Here is an 18,940-nt window from a genome sequence, read left to right on the forward strand (position 1 = left end):
CCCCAGTTCCTACTTCTGGGAGGGGAGTCTTCAAAAGCTGTGGAGCAGTATGGCAAATGTCTCTCTTTCTCTTTTCTTAACCCTATTTCTCATTGTGTCTTAAATGCATACATTTTACAGTAGTTTTCTATGTATATAGCTTTGTACCCTCTAATGGTAAAATAATTACTTTTTATTTTTCCCCTCAGATGAACAAACTGGTGGGCAGGAAACTCTGAGTTTAAATCTTAAAGTGAAGATATGTCATGGATATATTACAACAAAGACATATATGGAACAGAACAGAAGAGGAACTGTTTCGGGAACAGAAGAGTTGCTATGCAGACACCTAACCCCAAACCCAATGCTGATGGCAAGAAGGAAGAAAAGAAAGAAAGAAGGGAGGGAGGGAGGAGCAAGTCAGCATTTCTATAAGCCAACTTGTCTGTATTCAGTGCAACTCTCTGGATCACTTGCTATGCACCAGGCATCATTCTTGCTGTTCTAAGTGTTAACGCCTTTGATTCTCACCCCAGTTCTGTGCAGCGGGAACCGTTACTAACCTCATCTACAGTGGAGTCACTGAGCGGTTAATATGAAGTCCTGGAGCTTCTAAGTGGCAGGACCCAGATTCCTAGCAGCCTGGGCTCTGAGCCCTGGGCACCCTGGCTGACCTTACGGCATTTGCATTTGGTCACTCTACATCTGGAACTGAGGGCAGGGAAACTGAGCTGTAGTCCTTGTTGTTGTTGTTGTTTTTCCCATCGTTTTATACTGAACTGTCGACACATAGGTGTGTTCTGTTCTCTAACTAGAGACTGAGCTGTTGGGAGTTGGGAAAGGGAAGGGAGAGACAGAGCAGACTGGAAGAATCATGGCCACGGTGTGATGGCTGACAGGAAAGGACCCTGACGATTTCACTCCAGATCATTCAATTTAGCAACTAGAAAGAGCTCAACCTGTAGAGGGCAGGATTTGCAGGCCTGAGGCTCCAGGTTTGATCCCCTTTGATCCCCGGCACCACATCTGGTGCTCTGACTTCTTTCTCCCTCAGGTGAAACTCTGCTTTTTTTTTTTTTTTTTTTTTTTGATACAGCCAGAAATTGAGAGGGTATGGAGATAGAGAGGGAGAGAGACAGAGAGAGACCTGCAATATTGCTTCACAACTTGTGAAGCTTTTCCCCTACAGGTGGGGACTGGGGGCTTGAACCTGGGTCATTGCACATACTAACATGTACACTCAACCAGGTGTGCCACCACCTGGCCCCGTGAAACTCTGTATAGCACATATGAAATACATTTTTAATTAGTTTTTTGATTTTTTTAAAAAATATTTATTTCCTTTTGTTACCCTGGTTATTTTATTGTTGTAATTATTATTGTTATTGTTGGATAGGACAGAGAGAAATTTTTAAATTTTTAATTAACTAATTAATTTTGCCTCCAGGGTTATTGCTGGGGCTCCGTGCCAGCACTTGAATCCACTGCTCCTGGAGGCTGTATTTCCCATTTTGTTGCCTTTGTTGTTGTTGTCATTGTTATTGTTGTTATAGCTGTTGTTGGACAGGACAGAGAGAAATGGAGAGTGGAGGGGAAAACAGGGAGGAGAAGAGAAAGACGCCTGCAGACCTGCTTCACTACCTGTGAAGCGACCCCCCTGCAGGTGGGGAGCTGAGAGCTCACACTGGGACCCTTATGCCAGTCCTTGTGCTTTGCGGCATGTGAGCTAAACCTGCTTCGCTACCGCCCAGGCCCCACCCTTATTTTTTATTCTTACCGGAGCACTGTTAACCTCTGCTTATGGTGGTGCAAGACATTAACCGTAACTTAGAGCTTCAGGCATGAAAGTCTTTTTGCCTCAAGCATGAGAACCTTGTTGCATCACCTTCTGTTCTCTCCTGTACTTCTCCACCCTCATGTGTTGTCTTTATGATATGGAGAATAGCTGGGGTTTTTTTTTTAATAATCTTTTTTTTTAACCCTTTTGTTGCCTTTGTTGTTTTTCATTGTTGTTGTAGTTATTGTTGTTATCGATGCCATCATTGTTGGATAGGACAGAGAGAAATGGAGAGAGGAGGGAAAGACAGAGAGGAGGGAGAGAAAGACATCTGCAGACCTGTTTCACTGCTTGTGAAGCAACTCTCCTGCAGGTGGGGAGCCGGGGATCTTCACGAACCAGGATCCTCACGCCGGTCCTTGCGCTTTGCAGCTTAACCTGCTGCGCTATGCCTGACTCCTCCCTCTTTATTTTTTAAGATTTGTTTTATTTATACTCACAAAAGCGGGGCGGAGGGAGAGAGGGGGGGAGAAAGTTTTACATGAGGCAGAGGTGGGGGAGAGAGAGAGTCAGAGCCCCACTCTGGTTTACACAGGGCCAGAGATTGAACCAGGAACCTCAGGCCTGAAAACCCAAGGCTCTGCCTGTTAAGCCCCCAGCTGCCCTCTCTCTCTGACTTTCAGCATCTGAGCTGCCCTGGGCCAGGCTCTGGCTCGAGTTCCTGTGCTGCCTGTGTCCTCACGTGGGGACCGGGCTCACTGGAGGCCAGTGAGGGCAGGGACTGTGGGTCTGCTGGTTGGTCCACCTGCCACAGACCCACGGGGCCCCGGCATGAGTTTCTGGGGAGAATCAATATATTTGTTGAACTGGCTGATGTGTGTTGAAACTGGGGCTGGGGGTGGGGGTGTCTAGGTCAGCTTGGCCATTGAGAGAATGTCCGTTGGCTCCTGCATGTCACTGTCCTCTTATACAATCATGCAGATTCTTTAAAACAAATTTAAATCATATCACTTTGGGGGTAGGAGTGGTGGGCAATTATACCCCTATTATCTTATAATCTTGTAAATACTATTAAATCACCAAGGAAAGTAGATATTGAACAAAATAAAACACAGAGAACACTAAATGAACAGCGAAATCATGTACATACCACGGGCCAGAGAATCTGTTCTCCAGGAAAGTCATTCACTGAGGGAGGGCCAAACCCTGGCACCATGTAGGAGGTGCTGGAGCACCAGAGGAAGCTCTGGTCTGGGGTGTCTCCCTCTCTTCTCCTCCTCCTCCTCCTCCTCCTCCTCCTCCTCCTCCTCCTTCTTCTTTTAATTTTTATTGTCTTTATTTGTATATTGGATAGAGACAGCCAGAAATTGAGAGGGAATGGGGTTGATAGAGAGGGAGAGAGACAGAGAGACACCTGCAGCCCTGCTTTACCACTCATGAAGCTTTCCCCCAGCAGATGGGGACCGGGGGCTTGAACCTGGGTCCTTTTGTATTGTAACATGTGCGCTCAACCAGGTGTGCCACCACCCAGCTCCCTCTCCCTCTCTTCTTATCTCTCTCTCAGCTTGAATGAGAAAGCAGTCCAGGAGCTGTGAAGTCCTACATGCTTGAGACACTAGCTCCTCAGTAAACACACCCCACGCTGCAGGTGTCTATCTCTCTCTGGGCCTGTCAGGAGATTCTACTGTCAAATCCTTGTCCTGCACAAACGAAGGGCTCTGCTGACCTGAGTTCCTGGTGTTCTTCATGATATGAACACAGAAACCAGCCTGAGAGCGAGCTCCAAATGCTCACACATATCACAAGGGAACCAAGCAGAGCTTCTGCTCTAGGCCTCTGGAATCAGAGAAGCACAAATTTCACTGTGTTCTGTCAAGGACTCACAAGCAGAGCAGCCAGACTGGGCTGGAGCCTTGACAAGGTCCACACACACACACACACAGGAGGAGGGGTCTAGGGGCTGTGCCACCGCTCAGCCCACAGCCCCTCAGGCCACTGGGGACCTAGCCATGGAGAGATGACGAGGACGCACCCAGCACAGTACTTATTGCACAGTAGGCATCGCTGAAGTGAACTGAGTTCATCTCTGATTTAAGGAAAACCAGTTAGATGTCCGTCTAGGTCATAAAAATAGGTTACAAAGAACTTTTGATATGTAGTGTTTGAACTGAAGGAAGAGTAAGATTATGTGAATAAACTTTTTAATATTTATTTATTTATTTTGGGCAGAGCTAGAGAAATTGAGATGGAAGATGGGAGAGAGAGAGAGATAGGACCCTGTAGCACTGCTTAACTCCTCATGAAGCTTTCCCCTGCCGGTGGGGACTAGGGTCCTAACCTGGGTCCCTGTGCAGTTCAATGTGTGCTTTACCAGATGTGCCAACACCTGACCCATTGAGTACACTTGTTTTAAAAAATTGTTTTACTAATCAGCGAAAGAGGGAGAGAGAACCAGAGCATTACTCTGCACATGTGATGCTGGGGATCAAACTTGAGACTTCATGCTTGAGAGCCCACTGTTTTATTCACTGTGCCACCTTCCAGGCCCTAAGAGTCCACTTCTCTCACAGGTGAAGGGAGAGCCAGAAATAAGTTCTTTATTTTCTATTCTATTCTTTCAAAATATCTGATTTATTTATATGGAAGAAAGATAGAAATTCTGATACTAAATCACTGCTCAGCTCTGGCTGATGGTGGTGCTGGGGATTGAACCTGGGACCACAGAGCCTCAGACAGAAGAGTCTTGCACAACCATTATGCTCTCTCCTCAGCCCTCCTGTTGAGAAAGTCTAATAGCACAAGAGGTGGGGGGCAGAGTGAGGGACTCAGAGAGGCTGAACTCAGGGCACTCAGTCATCGTGTACAAACACAAGCACACAAGCCAATGCATTAGTCCCATTTAAAAAAAAATTTATTTATAAAAAGGAAACATTGACAAAAACATAGGATAAGAGGGGTACAGCTTTGCACAATTCCCACCACCAGACCTCCTATACCATCCCCTCCCCTGATAGCTTTCCTATTCTTTATCCCTCTGGGAGTATGGACCCAAGATCATTGTGGGATGCAGAAGGTGGAAGGTCTGGCTTCTGTAATTGCTTCCCTTCTGAACATGGGTGTTGACAGGTCGATCCATACTCCCAGCCTGTCTCTCTCTTTCCCTAGTGGAGAAGGGCTGTGGGGAAGCGGAGCTCCAAGTCACATTGGTGGGGTTGTCTGTGCAGGGAAGTCTGGTCGCATCCTGCTAGCATCTGGAACCTGGTGGCTGAAAAAAGAGTTAATATACAAAGCCAAACAAATTGTTAAACAGTCATGGGCCTAAAGGCTGGAATAGTGCAGATGAAGTGTTGGGGGGTCCTCCACTTTGCAGATAGCTAGTGGGCATATTTTAGTTATATTTCAAAGGGCCTGTAGCTATTCTACTTTTTTTTTTGCCTGAGCCTGAAATCTGATATGCAGGTGGATCCTAATTATTTTCTGGGGAGATGATATCATGGCTGGGAAAAGGACCAGAAAGCTCAATCAGGGAAGAGAGAGCAGCTCCCTAATATGGGAAAGGTGTATAAACATTATTGTAAACCCCATTGATTTGATGTGATCTGGGGCCCATAATTAGATTAGGTGCCTGTGTGACCACTGCATCCCTGTAGATCTGAGCTCACTTTCTGTGATTACGAGTAGGAACATTCCAAGCTGCCCCAGTATCGACCCATCTTCCTCAGGTGTAGCATAGAGTATGTTGTCCAGCCTCCCTTCAGAGGATGGAACATTCTCTACCGTTGTTGATCCAGGTTGAGGGCAAGATCCTATGGGGGCCCACAAAGGGGTCTGTTTTGTTGTTCCTGTTAGTTCCAATCTTTGATAGATAAAGTGACTAGGGTCCGAAGACCCAGAGCCACTCCTTAAACAAACAAGACATTTGGGATTGAGAAATGAGGGCCCGGGCTTTATGGGCAAGAGGTCCTGGGCTAGACACCAGGTGTTCCCAACAGCCTGAGCTGAAAGGAGTGCAGGTCAAAGAAAGAGAAAGAAATACGGAGTCTTTGGGGCTGGAGTTTTCCCCAGGATGAATTTATAGTTTTTAGAGCAGATGTGAGGAGGTGGAGGGTGCACCACACATATTACCAGGTTCAAGGACCTAGTCCACATCTGTGGGAGCAGAGAGAAGCTTCACAAGTGATGAGGCAGTGCTGCAGGCATCTCTCTCTCTCCTCATCTTCTCCCATCTTTCTATTTCTCTATATAAGAAAGAGAGAAAGAAAGAAAGAAAGAAAGAGAAGAAGGGAGGAAGGGAGGAAGGGAGGGAGGGAGGGAGGGAGGGAGGGAGGGAGGGAGGGGCAGTGGTAACAGCATAATAGTTATGTAAGGAGACTCTCATGCCTGAGGCTCTAAATTCCCAGGTTCAATCCCTGGTACCACCATAAGCCAGAGCTGATCAGTGCTCTGATAAAAAACAAAACAAAATGAAAGAGAGAAAAATAATAATAATAGGAAGGGAGGAAGGACATAATGTGACGCTTAGCTTTGTGCAAGACCCAGGTTTGAACTAGCTCCCCTTGCGTTGAAAGAAGCTCCAGTTCTGTGGTATCTCTTTCCTCCTCTCCCTGTTTTTTGTTTGTTTTTTTCAACCAGAGCACCAAAGCTTCCTGCAATGCAGTGGGAGCCAGGCTAGAAACTAGGCAAAGCAGTGCACTAAGGGAGCTATTTCACCAGCCCCAAACTTCCCTGACTCTCAGTGTCTCCTGTGGAACTGTCTTTCTCTCATAGAAAATAAATGAAATCAATCTTTGTTAAAAAGAGCAAGAAGAGGGGCTGGGAGTTGGCACACCTGATTGACCACACATTATAATGTGTAAGGACCCAGGTTCAAGCCGCCATTCCCCACCTACAGGGGGGAAAGCTTCACAAGCAGTGAAGCAGTGCAGCATGTCTCTCTCAATTCCCCCTTCCCTCTTGATTCTCTCTGTCTCTATCCAATAAATAAAAACATATTAAAACAGAGAGCAAGAAGAGGGCCTGTGTGGTGGCATACCTGGTAGAGTAGACATATTACCATATGCAAGGACCCAGGTTCAAGCCCCTGGTCCCCAGAAGTTTCATAAGCAGTGAAATAGTGCTGCAGGTGTCTCTCCCCATCTCCCTCTGCCCCTTCCCTCTCAATTTCTCTCTGTCTCTATCCAAAATAAATAGAATATTTTTAAAGAGCAAGAAGAGCAAAAAGCACACTATTTAATAATAATATTACTATTTTGGTGATTAATAAAGGTTCAGGTGAACACGGCTCTGGAGGTGGTACAGTGAGTAAAGCAATGGACTCTCAAGTGTGAGGTCCTGAGTTAAATCGCTGGCATCACCTGTGCCAGAGTGCCACTCTGGTTCTCTCATGAAAGAACTAGGTCAGGAACTGCTGTCTCCATTGTACCCCTCTGAGACCTGGCTCGGAGAGGCTGTGGTAGGCAGGCAGTTCTGAGCCTGAATACAAATGTGTTTTGTGAGTTATTTGGGCTCCTTCAATGAGGAACCTCATTCTCCAAAGGCCAGGCTCCCAGTTGGATGTGTCACCCAGGCCTGGCCAGAGGGTGGGTTTTGTTTGTTTTTGGTCAAATGGGGAGAACTTTTTTTTTTTTTTTTTTGCCTCCAGGGTTACCTCTGGGGCTTGGTGCCTACACTAAGCATCCACCGTTCCTAGAGGCTATTTTTCCCATTTTTTTTGTTGCCCTTGTTGTTATCATTGTTATTGTTGTCATTGCTGCTGTTGTTGGCTAGGACAGAGAGAAATAGAGAGAGGAGGGGAAAACAGAGAGGGGGAGAGATAGACACCTGCCTTACCGCCTGTGAAGCAACCCCTTTGCAGGCGGGCAGCCGGGGGCTTGAACAGGGATACTTACGCCGGTCCTTGCACTTTGTGCCATGTGAGCTTACCCCGCTGCACTACTGCCTGGTCCCCAGGGAGGACCTTTCTTCAGTAAGAGAGAAGCAGGCCAACAGGGGAAGGCAGGCAGAGACTGGTTTAAGAGTCTTGAGTGGCTAATGCCAAGGCTCTGGTTTCTGAAGCTCTTTAGTGCTATGAAGTAGCTGACTAGTCTTCCAGAACTGAGGAACTTCACTTCTTTTTTCCTAACACTAACTAGAATTCCTTTTCTGTTATCTGTAACCAAGAAATGAACCCAAAAGCCCTCTCAGCAACACCCCCCTCTAAGTGAAAAAGCAGTCCAGTCACACAGGGCCCTGGCTCCACAAAACATAAACAAATATAATAATAACAATAATAGCCCTTATAGAGTGGCAAGCCATGTATGTGTTACATCCATCTGTTACTCATCATGCCGCATCATTGTCAGAGGTCTTAAATATGGAACCCTGGCAGAGAAAATCCCTTCCCCCAAGGTTCCAAGGCTACTGAACTGTCTCTTCTCCCTCTCTGAGAAATCTTGGATGGGACTCGAAGGAACCATGTGAAGTGAGATAAGCCAGAAAGAGGATGAATATGGGATGATCTCACTCATGGGCAGAACTTAGGAAACAAGAACTTGGGCCCACCAAAGCCAGGGGCTCTGGGGAAGGAGGGCAGGGAGGTCGGGGAGGATAGAACTTTGGGGTCCTGGTGCACGATGGTGAAAAAGGACCTAAGTTGGGGAGTGAGAGTGTCTTGCAGACACCATTCACAGGGATCTGACAAACTGTATCTGTGGCTAACACTGTGCTGTAAGCTGTTAACCCACCAAGAAAATGATAATAGAGGGAGTCGAGCAGTAGTGCAGCGGGTTAGGCACAGGTGGTGCAAAGTGCAAGGACCAGCCTAAGGATCCCGGTTCGAGCCCCTGGCTCCCCACCTGCACGGGAGTCGCTTCACAAGAGGTGAGGCAGGTCTGCAGGTGTCTGTCTTTCTCTCCCCCTTTCTGTCTTCCTCTCCTCTCTCCATTTCTCTCTGTCCTATCCAACAACGACGACATCAAGAACAACAACAATAACTACAACAATAAAGCAACAAGGGCAATGAAAGAGAATAAATAAAATTTTTTAAAAATAAAATGATAATAGAAAAAAATGAATTGAGAAGATTAGTTTTCTGTTTGTTTTACCAGAGTACTAATCAGCTCTGGTTTCTGGTGATGCAGGGAACTGAAACTGGGACTTTGGAAATTCAGGCATGAGAGTCTCTTTAAATAGCCATTATACTACCTGCCCCAGCCCTAGAGATTAGCTTTTTTTTTTTTTAAAAGGTTTATTTATTTATTTATTTTATATTTATTCATTTTTCCCTTTTGTGGCCCTTGCTGTTTTTCATCGTTATAGTTATTGGTGTCATCGTTGTTAGATAGGACAGAGAGAAATGGAGAGAGGAGGAGAAGACAGAGAGAGAGAGAGAGACAGAGAGAAAGACAGACACCTGCAGACCTGCTTCACTGCCTGTGAAGCGACTCCCCTGCAGGTGGGGAGCCGGGGGCCCGAACCGGGATCCTTATGCCGGTCTTTGCACTTTGCGCCACCTGTGCTTAACCCGCTGTGCTACTGCCGGACTCCCTGTTTTTTTTTCTTCTTCTTTTTTTCTGTGTGGTTGAAAGTAGCTTTCCCTTCAGGCCTGCCTGCTGAGAGCTCCCTCTTCTCACCGCCCACTCTGGATTCTGGCTGCACATGGCCTTTTGAGAGAAGGGAGGCCTAGGTGTGCTAGATCACCCCATTGTCAGACCCCGGCCGTGTTTTCCCCTGAAGCCATTGCTCCTTTTGTAAACTCAGGTATGATTGACACATGGCATCTTGCTGACTGCAGGAGCCAATGCACTGATTCCGTGTTGGCCTCCGTTGCAAAATGGTTGCCGTGCCAGGTGTGGCCAAAGGCTAACTGGATGTGGGTTACACAAGTCCTCAGTGCTGGCCCCACTAGTCTAAGCCCCCATCACCCAGCGTCCCACACTGAAAACACGAGGGCGTCTCCCACTCGGTATATAGATCTTCAGAGCTTGTTCTTCTTTTTGAAGAAACATTGGCATTTCTTTATTTAATGGAGAGAAATTGAGAGGGGCGTGGGAGAGAGAAAGAGAGACCCCTGCAGCCCTGCTTCACCACTCCTGAAGCTGCCCCCCTACAGGTGGGGACTGGAGGCTTGAACCCGAGTCCTTGTGCATGGTAATGTGCGTTTTACCAGGCACAGCCCAGACCCTGGCTTATATAGAGCATGTACACTGGCTGTTTCCAGCATTCCAGCTCCAGCGGTTTAAACCAGGCGCTGCCCAGCTGAGCTCCTCTGCAGGCAGTTTTCCCACTAGATGTCTCAGGCCTTCCATTCCTCAGAAGAGCAAGGAGGGGTGAGTCTCTCTTCCCGGGAGCTCCCCAGGCTTCCGCTCAGAGGCTGCCCGTCCACGTGGGGGCGCTGCTGCTACTGGTGAAGATAGGCATCCAGCCAGAGCTGCCCGGACTCCTTCAGAGAGCTGAGGGGAGGGGACAGGTGTGAGGCTGGCAGCCCCCCAAATCCACAGAGGTGCCCCCCAAGCCACCCCCCACCCCGCCACCAGCACTCACTGGATGATGTCGGCGAAAGCAGAGAGCAGGGGCTTGGACTGGTATTCCAGGCCATGCTTGGCGCACAGGGAGCGCACCAGGGGTGCCACCTTGTGGTAGTTGTGTCTTGGCATGGTGGGGAAAAGGCTGCAGGGAGAAGGGGGACAGGCGGTGGGACAGTCTGTGAGCCTGGACCCTTCATGTCCATCCATCCCTCGCCCTTCCCCAGACCCCCACTCACTGGTGCTCAATCTGGAAGTTGAGGTGTCCAGTGAACCAGTCGTTGAAAGCAGACTTGTGCACATTGCAGGTGGCCTGGACCTGGGGGGCAGGGCCCAGGTCAGGGGGTGCAGACGGGAAGTCCCACAAGGAGGAGAGGTGTGAGGCTGCCTCAGGACCCCCATCTTCCCCCTACACCCAGGGCAGCAGAGGCAGCAGTGCCATCTGGGGACTTCTGTAGTTGTGACTTCCTGCCAGTTCCCTCCCTCCCTCTGAGCCCAGTCCACCCCTGACCCTCTCCCACCCCCACCCCTACCCCCACCATTTTTCGTTTATTTGTTTTTGACACTGGTGTCTCATACACACACAAATCCTACTACATCCAGACTGTTTTCTTTTCTTTTCTTTCCTTTTTGTTTTGGTTTGGCTTCCCTTTTTTTTTTTAAAAAATATGTATTTACTTATTCCCTTTTGTTGCCCTTATTGTTTTATTGTTGTAGTTATTATTGTTGTTATTGATGTCATTGTTGTTGGATAGGACAGAGAGAAATGGAGAGAGGAAGGGAAGACAGAGAGGGGGTGAAAGAGACACCTGCAGACCTGCTTCACCGCTGTAAAGCAACATCCTTGCAGGTGGGGAGCCGGGGGCTCGAACCAGCACTGGTCCTTGTGCTTTGCGCCACCTGCGCTTAACCCACTGTGCTGCTGCCGGACTCCCGGTTTTCCCTTTTAATTTCAAGTAGAGACAAAAAAGAAAACAGAGTTTCCCTTGATGTGGTGGTGGCTTGGGCTCAAACCCAGGTCCTTGGACCCAGAAAAGGGCGTGCTGCCCCTCCCCTCCAAACTCCCCCGTTTTTATCAGAGGCGTTGTGCCCAGGCCTTCACAGGGGAGGGGCGGCCCCCTACCTGGGTGGAGACCCAGTCCTTGTTCTGGTCGTGGTCGATGTGCATGGAGATGTGGCTCATCTGAGTCACCCACATGAACCAGTTGCTCTCCAGGAACCTGGGGGCGGGGGGTGGGGATGGGGGGGAATGAGCAGAGCTCTCTCCAACCTGGCCCCCTCCTGCACCAACACCTGCCACAGCCCTCAGAGGGGACCCTCAGACACGAGCTGGGATCTGCCCACCCGTTACGACAAAGGCAGACCCACTACCTGACCAAGAAGAAGAGGCCCAGGAAGCCCCTGAGCCCCAGCAAGGGCACGTAAGTGAGGGAGATTCGGACATAGAAGCTGAGCATCCAGGCCAGGTCCTGCGGGTGGGGGTTGGGGCGTGGGGGATTCCCTCAGAGGCATCACCTCCTATCCCCTCCCTTCCTTGCATGGGAGCCCTTCCCCCAATACCCACACTGTGTCTTGGCTCCTTGCCCACAGCTGGCAGAGCCTGGTGCCATAGCTCTGTCCCTCTGTCCCAGAGCTGCCTTCCCCCCATTTCCTCCATAGCCCCCCAGGCCTCCAGCTCAGCCCCCGCCCCTCCTCCCTCTATACTGCCACTCGCAGCTTCAGGGAGCAAGTTAGGCCTCTCCCCTGCACCCTCCTCTTCCCAACACTGGCTTCTCTTCATGGGTCTGGGGGCCAGACTTGCCCTCCCTTCTGGCTCCTCTGCTCAAAACCCACCCTCCCCTCCCCACCTCAATCCAGTCCTCTTGGTGACACAGCCTTGTCTAAGCCTGTCACCAGCAGGCCCCTTTGGGAGTGCAACGTTCTAGCACAGCTCTTCTCTGTTATCACAGAGAAGCTTCTAGAGACTCTCACCCTGTCTCCCCCACTCCCCACCCCTGCCCTGGCTTCATGCTTTTGATACACAAGGGCCGTGACGGGAGGGTCAGGGAGGTAACCAGGCATGGGAGTCAGGATGCTGAGCCCCAGGCCTCCCCCTCCCGTCCTTTTGAGCAAACTTACTGTCACCTTCCTGGACAGCCATGCCCCCCTCCCACAGACATGGAAAGCAGCACGGTGGCCCGACACTCACCACCCACTTCTTCTTCTGGACGACAAAATAGAAGAAGTACCACTGCATATACAAAGGCAGGAAGGTGGGGGGACCAACTGGGGGGGAGGGAGAGGGGCAGGTGTGAGCAGTTGGGCACACATGCAGGCCTGAGAAGGTGATGCTCCAGAGGCTGGGGGTCACCCCCGCCACCCCCACAGGTAAGACCCTCCCTCCCACAGTGACTATCACTGACTCTATCCCCTCCCCCATCCCAGGTCCCTGTAGGACAGGTTGAAGGTCAGGGTCCAGGTGTAACTGGGAAGACCCCATGTGAGCACTGAGCAGGGCTGTGGAGGCCTGGGTGGGGCTAGGGAGCAGGCCTCCACCCACCACCCCCAGAACAAAGCACCCCACTTGAGCCTGCTTTTTGTAGCCACTCCAGCCCTGGGGAGCCCTTCCTCCCGCAAGGTCCTCCCGCCCTGCCTGGCCAGCACTCACTCAGGAAGAAGTACTTGTGCTGGTGGTTGTAGGGCATGTGTTTTTTCTTCTGCTTCCCAAGCTGCGGGGACAAGCAAGCAGGAGTCAGAGCCACAGAGGGGTCGCCTGTTCCTGCCCCTGGGACCCGGCCTCCACTGCTCTCCAGGGTGGCCAGTCTCTGGGGATGGCCTGAAGGTTCCAGCATGCCCAGGCTGAGCACCTGTGTGGTTCAGTGTCCTGAGCCCATCAGGATGCCTGTGCCCTGAGCTTTCCAGACCCCTCTGTGCTCCCCTCCCTCTTCTTGCTGGGCACTTTCTCAACATCAGAGTCTCCGTGGACCATTTCACCTCTGTCCAGGTCTGTATTCCCTTATCTTCTCCATTAATGTCTTTTTTGTTTGTTTTGCCTTCAGGGTTACCACTGGGGCTCAGTGCCTGGAATATGAATCCATTGTTCCTAGCAGCCTTTTTTTTTTTTTTTTTGATAGGACAGAAAGAAATTGAGAGGGAAGGGGGAGATAGATAGAGGGAGAAAGAAAGATAGACACTTGCAGACTTGCTTCACCGACCCCCCTGCAGGTGGGGGGCTGGGGCTTGAACTGGGATCCTTACACTGGTCCTTAACCTGGTATACTACCGCCTGGTTCCCTGGTCTTTCTTAAACAGTTGGGGTGGGGGAGACAGCAGACAGCATAATGGTTATGCAAAAAGACTCTCATACTTCAGATGCCCAGGTCCTAAGTTCAATCCCCTGCCCCACCATAAGCCAGAGGTGAGCAGTGCTCTGGTCTCAGTTTCTCACTCTGTGTGTGTGTCCTCCTCATTGAAATTAAAATAAAGTATATTTTTAAAAGAAAGCTTTTTTTTTAAACAAGAGAGAGAACCAGAGCATTGCATCACTGTGGCATATGTGATGCTGGGGATAGAACTCGGGACCTCATGCTTGAGAATCCAGCATTCTAACCTTGGAAGAAGAAAGGTTCCTGTTAATAGACAACAATCAAGGTAGTTCCAGGCTGAGAGCAGGAATACCAGATGGAAGAAAGAGAGCAAGGAGGCGCTGTGACTTTTCCTCACAGGGAGATAGCAAAGAGGTAGAGAGCCAGACCTGCAGGCCTAGGGTTATAGGTTCAAGCTCCAGCATCACATTCCAGAACTGAGGAACCATTTTTCAGATATTTTTTTTGGAAGGCAGATTGGGGCCAGCTGGGTGGGAGCATCCTTGTGAGTGAAATGTCCCAGACTTCAGGCCTCCAAGAGAATGGAGAGGGTTCCACAAAAAAGAGAAAGACGCGACACAGCAGGACGTCAGCTCCCCCGCTCACCTCCACGGAGAGGATCTTGCCCAGCGCAAGGAAGGAGGGGTGCATGCCAATGTTGGGGTCTTTGGGAAAGCAGTTGGGCTTGGCATGGTGCTGGAAGTGTATATGGTTCCACCAGCTGGCGGGGGCCCCCTGCAGAGAGGCGGGGGCATGAGCGTGGCAGCCCCATGTGTCCCCTGCAGCCCGTCACTCCCAGCCTTCCCTCACCCCCCTCCCTGAGTCCCACAGACCTTCAGGTGGCCGCTCACAAAGTGATGGATCCAGTGGTTCCACCTGGAGGTGCCGCAGACAGACAGATGCCCGAAGTCGTGCTGCAGCCAGCCGGCCTGCGCCTGGGGGGAGGATGGGGTGCTGAGAGCAGCCAGGAAGCGGGGTACCCCCAATTTCAAGGTCCCTGCAACCCCAGTCCCTCCCCCTCTCTGTCCATCCTTCCTCCCTTTTTAAATTTTACTTATTGATTTATTTTAATCTTTTCATTATCTTTATTAGTTGGAAAGAGACAGCCGAAAGTTGAGAGGAAGGGGGAGATAGAGAGGGAGAGAGACAGAGAGACACCTGCAGCCCTGCTTCACCACTTGTGAAGTTTTCCTCCCTGCAGGTGGGGGGTGGGGGCTTGAACCTGGGTCCTTGCGCACTGTAACAGGTGTGCTCAACCATGTGCGCCGCCACCCAGCTCCATTTTGCTTATTTATTCATGACATACATAGAACCGGAGCATCACTCTGACACATGCAATGCTTGGGATAGAACTCAGAACCTCGGGCACGCACAGGACAGATGCTCTCTCTGTCTGAGCAGCCTCCCTCAGCCCATTTCATTTTTCTTCAGCAAAACGGGTTTATTCAGAGCGGGGGCGGGGGGGTGTTGGCGCGGAGGGGTGATCCAGTGATCCATCCTTCTCATCCTTCTTGGCTGCCGCCTTCCATATGGTGGCCAGAACGTTGCTCAGGTCCTCCCGCTTCCTCCTGGCTGCGCGGATGTACATCCCCACCGCTTCTTGATGAACTTGAGCACCCGCTTGTCCATGGAGACCTGAGCAGCTCCATGGTGCTCCAGGGGGCGAAGCCACACACCTCCTGGGTCATGTCCCTCGCAAACTTGGTGAGGGGCCCGCGGCGACAGCTGTGCCTCAGCTTGCTGACTTTGTGGCCCTTGTTGAGGCCATGGGGTAGCACAGGGCCATGGCTGCTGCTCTGGGGCTGCCGAGGCAGCAGGCTCGGCCCATTTCTTATTCTTTATTTTAGGCAGGAAGAGTGGAGAGACAGCACAGCACCGCCCCACCAACTCTGCAGTGCCCCGCCTGCCATGTTATCCATGCCATCACCATGGAGTTCCAGCCCAGGGCATCGGCATGATACAGGGCACCTCCACCCAGGCCTGGGATGGTGCTGCATGTCCACCAAATACTTCAGGGATGGACTCACTATTCTGTGTCCTAATTCTGGCTTTGCCACTAAATCCCTCCCTCCCTGGTCTGTGTGTGTGTGTGTGTGTGTGTGTGTGTGTGTGTGTGTGTGTGTTTTAATAATTAGCCCAAGAAGTGGGTTCTGACAGCAGGACTTGGGGCTCAAAGTCTACTCAGCAGGCTGGGGTGGAAAGAATCGTGGGAAGGGGTGCCCTGCTCTGCTGAGAAAGCACGTGGACTCAGCTCTGAGACTCCCTGGCCATCCTGGGCCCAGCTCGGGGCTCTCTGGACATCTTAGACACAGTTCTGAGGCTCCCTGGATGTCCCAGCCTCAGCTCTAAGGCTTCCTGGCCATTTCAACCCAGCTCTGAGTTTCCTGGCCAAATTGGACCTGGCTCTGTGGCTTCCTGGCCTTTCCAGGTCCAGCTCTAAGGCTCCCTGGCTATGCTGGGCCCAGCTCTACGGTTCCTGGTCATTTCAAATCCCAGTTCTGGGCTCCTTGCCCTGGCTGTTCTGGGCCTACCTGTCCATCTCCCGGGCCACAGCCCTCACCTGCACGGTGGCGAGCAGCACGGCGCAGAGCAGGTAGGGCACGAGCGAGGTCCCGAGCAGGTGCAGCGTGAGCCAGGCGGCCACGTCCAGCAGCAGGATGTGCAGCAGGCTGAGCACGAAGAAGCCGGGCTCAGTCCTCATCAGCCCCAGGCGCTCCACCTGGGCCCGAAGCTCCCGGAAGTCCTCCGTCAGCTCTTTCTGCAGAGAAACGCTGCTGGACAAGCAGGCCTGCAGAGTCGGGGTCCCCCTCCATGGGAAGCCCAGAACCCTGGGCTGAGGATGGGGTTGGGGGCAGGAGACAGTGCCGGGGGTCCCAGCCTGAAACACGGGGCCTCTGCAGATTGGCTGATCCTGGTTCCTGCCCTGCCTCTTTCTGTGTGGCTGTGGTCACCCCCTGACACCCCAGGGCCCCCAGTGCACCCAGAGGCTCACGTTCTTGGTGGGCTCGAAGCTGGGCTGCTCCGGAGCCAGCTCCCCGATCAGCAGCGGCTTCATGTACTTTCTCACCAGGCCCTGGTCGATGTGGAAGGTCATAAAGGGGTCCTGCAGGGGGACAGCAGTGAGCTACCGTGTGGGTACCCAGACTTCTGGGGGACTCAAATCCTCCAGACACTCTCCTGCCAACGAGGGGGGCTGCACCCACGTTTAGACACCGCCAAGTGTCCTCCAGCCTCAGGCTCAAGTGAGATGGGTACTGCAGCAAGTGTTTGGGGTGAGGGCAGATTAATTTTTAATTTTTAAAAAATATTTTATTTATCTTATTAATGAGAAAGATAGGAGGAGAGAGAGAGAGAGAAAGAACCAGACATCACTCTGGTACATGTGCTGCCAGGGCTTGAACTCAGCATCTCATGCTTGAGAGTCCAGTGCTTTATCCACTGTGCCACCTCCTGGACCACAATTTTTAATTTTTTTTAAATTGGGATCGGGGTCAGTGCTGGGGCCCAGTGCTGTCATGATGAATCCACCGCTCCCCGTGGCCGTTTTTTCTTTCTATCTCATGTTGATAGAGAGAAATGAGAAGGAGGAGGAGATATGGAAAGAAGGAGAGAGAGAGACTTGCAGCACAATTCGCCTCTCATGAAGCTTTCCCTCTGCAGGTGGTAACCAGGGGCTTGAACCTGAACCCCCGTGAATGAACATGTGTGTTCAACCAGCTGTGCCACTGCCCAGCCCCAGAACAGCTTTTGCAAGTAAATTCTGGTAACAGAAGAGAACCAGACAGAAAGGGTTTGGGGGTTACAGGGGGTGGGAGATAAGACTTCTCTGCCTTGTTGTGTCTTCTGACCAGAGCATCGCTCTCGTCTGACTATTGGTGACAGGGGTGGAACCCAACCTCTGGTATGCAAATCCTGTGTGCTCTTGCCTGTGTTATCTCCCAGACTTCTGGAAAGATGGTCTGACTCGTCACAGTGGGGGGATAACAGGGGGGCTGGGCCCCCATAGCATCTGGTCCCAGTCATCCTCCCAATGGCTTAGCTGACCTGGATCCTCCACCCCACTCCACCCCCCAGTTTCAACACACATCAGCCAGTTCAACAAATATATTGATTCTCCCCAGAAGCTCATGCCGGGGCCCCGTGGGTCTGTGGCAGGTGGACCAACCAGCAGACCCACAGTCCCTGCCCTCACTGGCCTCCAGTGAGCCAGGTCCCCACGTGAGGACACGGGCAGCACAGGAACTCGAGCCAGAGCCTGGCCCAGGGCAGCTCAGATGCTGAAAGTCAGAGAGAGAGGGCAGCTGGGGGCTTAACAGGCAGAGCCTTGGGTTTTCAGGCCTGAGGTTCCTAGTTCAATCCCTGGCCCTGTGTCAACCAGAGTGGGGCTCTGATTTTATCTGTCCGTCTGTTTATCTATCTATCTACTTGCCTACTTATCATCTGTCTATCTATCTATCTATCTATCTACCTACCTACCTATTTCTATTTCTCTGTCTCTGTCTTTCCTCTGTCTCATGTGAAAATCTGCAGCAGAGTGGAGGGAGCCGCAGGTGACTTCCTCCCAGACCCATCTGGGAGTGCCACCCCTCTGCAGACCCGCGCCTGGGGAGCACCCTTTCTGATCACCGTGCTGGGCCCATGGGAAAGATAACTCTTGGCAGGCAGCCCCAGTCCACCATGCCATCTCCAGGCTGCAAGTTTGGGGGCGCCCCGGTTCAGCACCCCATCTCCAGACTGCAGATCTGAGGGAGCTCCCTCTCCAGTGTCCCATCCTATCTCTGGGCTGCAGGTCAGGGTGCAGCTGCAGATCTAAGGGTGCCCCAGCCCCCCATCTCTGGGAGCAGGTCTTGGGGCTGCAGATCTGAGGGTGTCCCCGCTCCCCCTCTCTGCAGCTCTGCGGGGGCCCCCAGCACCCCTCCCCGGCTCACCGTGGCGTCCTGGCCCGCGTAGTGGCTGAGCACCTGGGCGCCCCCCGGGTGGCGGCGCGCGAAGTCGGTCACATCGTAGACCTTGCGCTGGATCACCAGCCAGCGCTCCCGCTCGCCCCCCGAGCGCAGCGCCACCTCGTCCCAGGTGAACAGGCGCGGGCCGGGGCCCTGCTGGGGGATGCGGGGAGCCATGGCAGTTGCGGGCGGCGCACTTCGACCGGGCTCTGGGCACCCCTCCACCGCGCTCTCCCGCGCTCTGCTTTTCAACGCCGCCGCCCTTCCAGCTCGGCTCCCCCATTGGCCCCGCCGCTGACCGCCCTCCTCCGCCCCGCGCGCCCCCTGTCGGGCATCCGCGGAACTGCACAGGGCCGCTAGGTCGCTGACAGCTGGAGGGGGCTGGTGGGGGGAGGT

General features: G+C 51.9%; 1 protein-coding gene and 1 pseudogene across 1 annotated transcript; both read right to left on the reverse strand.

Moving 5' to 3' along the window:
* Positions 1-9,703: 9,703 nt before the first annotated feature.
* On the reverse strand, positions 9,704-18,776 carry LOC103116440 (acyl-CoA (8-3)-desaturase-like). The gene is made up of 12 exons (XM_007526331.3): positions 18,530-18,776; positions 16,594-16,704; positions 16,162-16,359; positions 14,435-14,536; positions 14,208-14,336; positions 12,905-12,965; positions 12,446-12,522; positions 11,629-11,726; positions 11,381-11,477; positions 10,497-10,576; positions 10,277-10,402; positions 9,704-10,185 (listed from the first exon to the last, which is right to left on the reverse strand). Exons 1-12 carry the CDS (start codon positions 18,719-18,721, stop codon positions 10,134-10,136), a joined length of 1,323 nt encoding a protein of 440 aa, XP_007526393.1. The 5' UTR covers positions 18,722-18,776; the 3' UTR covers positions 9,704-10,133.
* LOC103116484 (large ribosomal subunit protein eL36-like) lies at positions 15,043-15,673 on the reverse strand (annotated as a pseudogene).
* Positions 18,777-18,940: the final 164 nt, after the last annotated feature.

The sequence above is a fragment of the Erinaceus europaeus genome, chromosome 17 (assembly GCF_950295315.1).
Source record: "Erinaceus europaeus chromosome 17, mEriEur2.1, whole genome shotgun sequence".
In the NCBI taxonomy this organism is placed as follows: Eukaryota; Metazoa; Chordata; class Mammalia; order Eulipotyphla; family Erinaceidae; genus Erinaceus; species Erinaceus europaeus.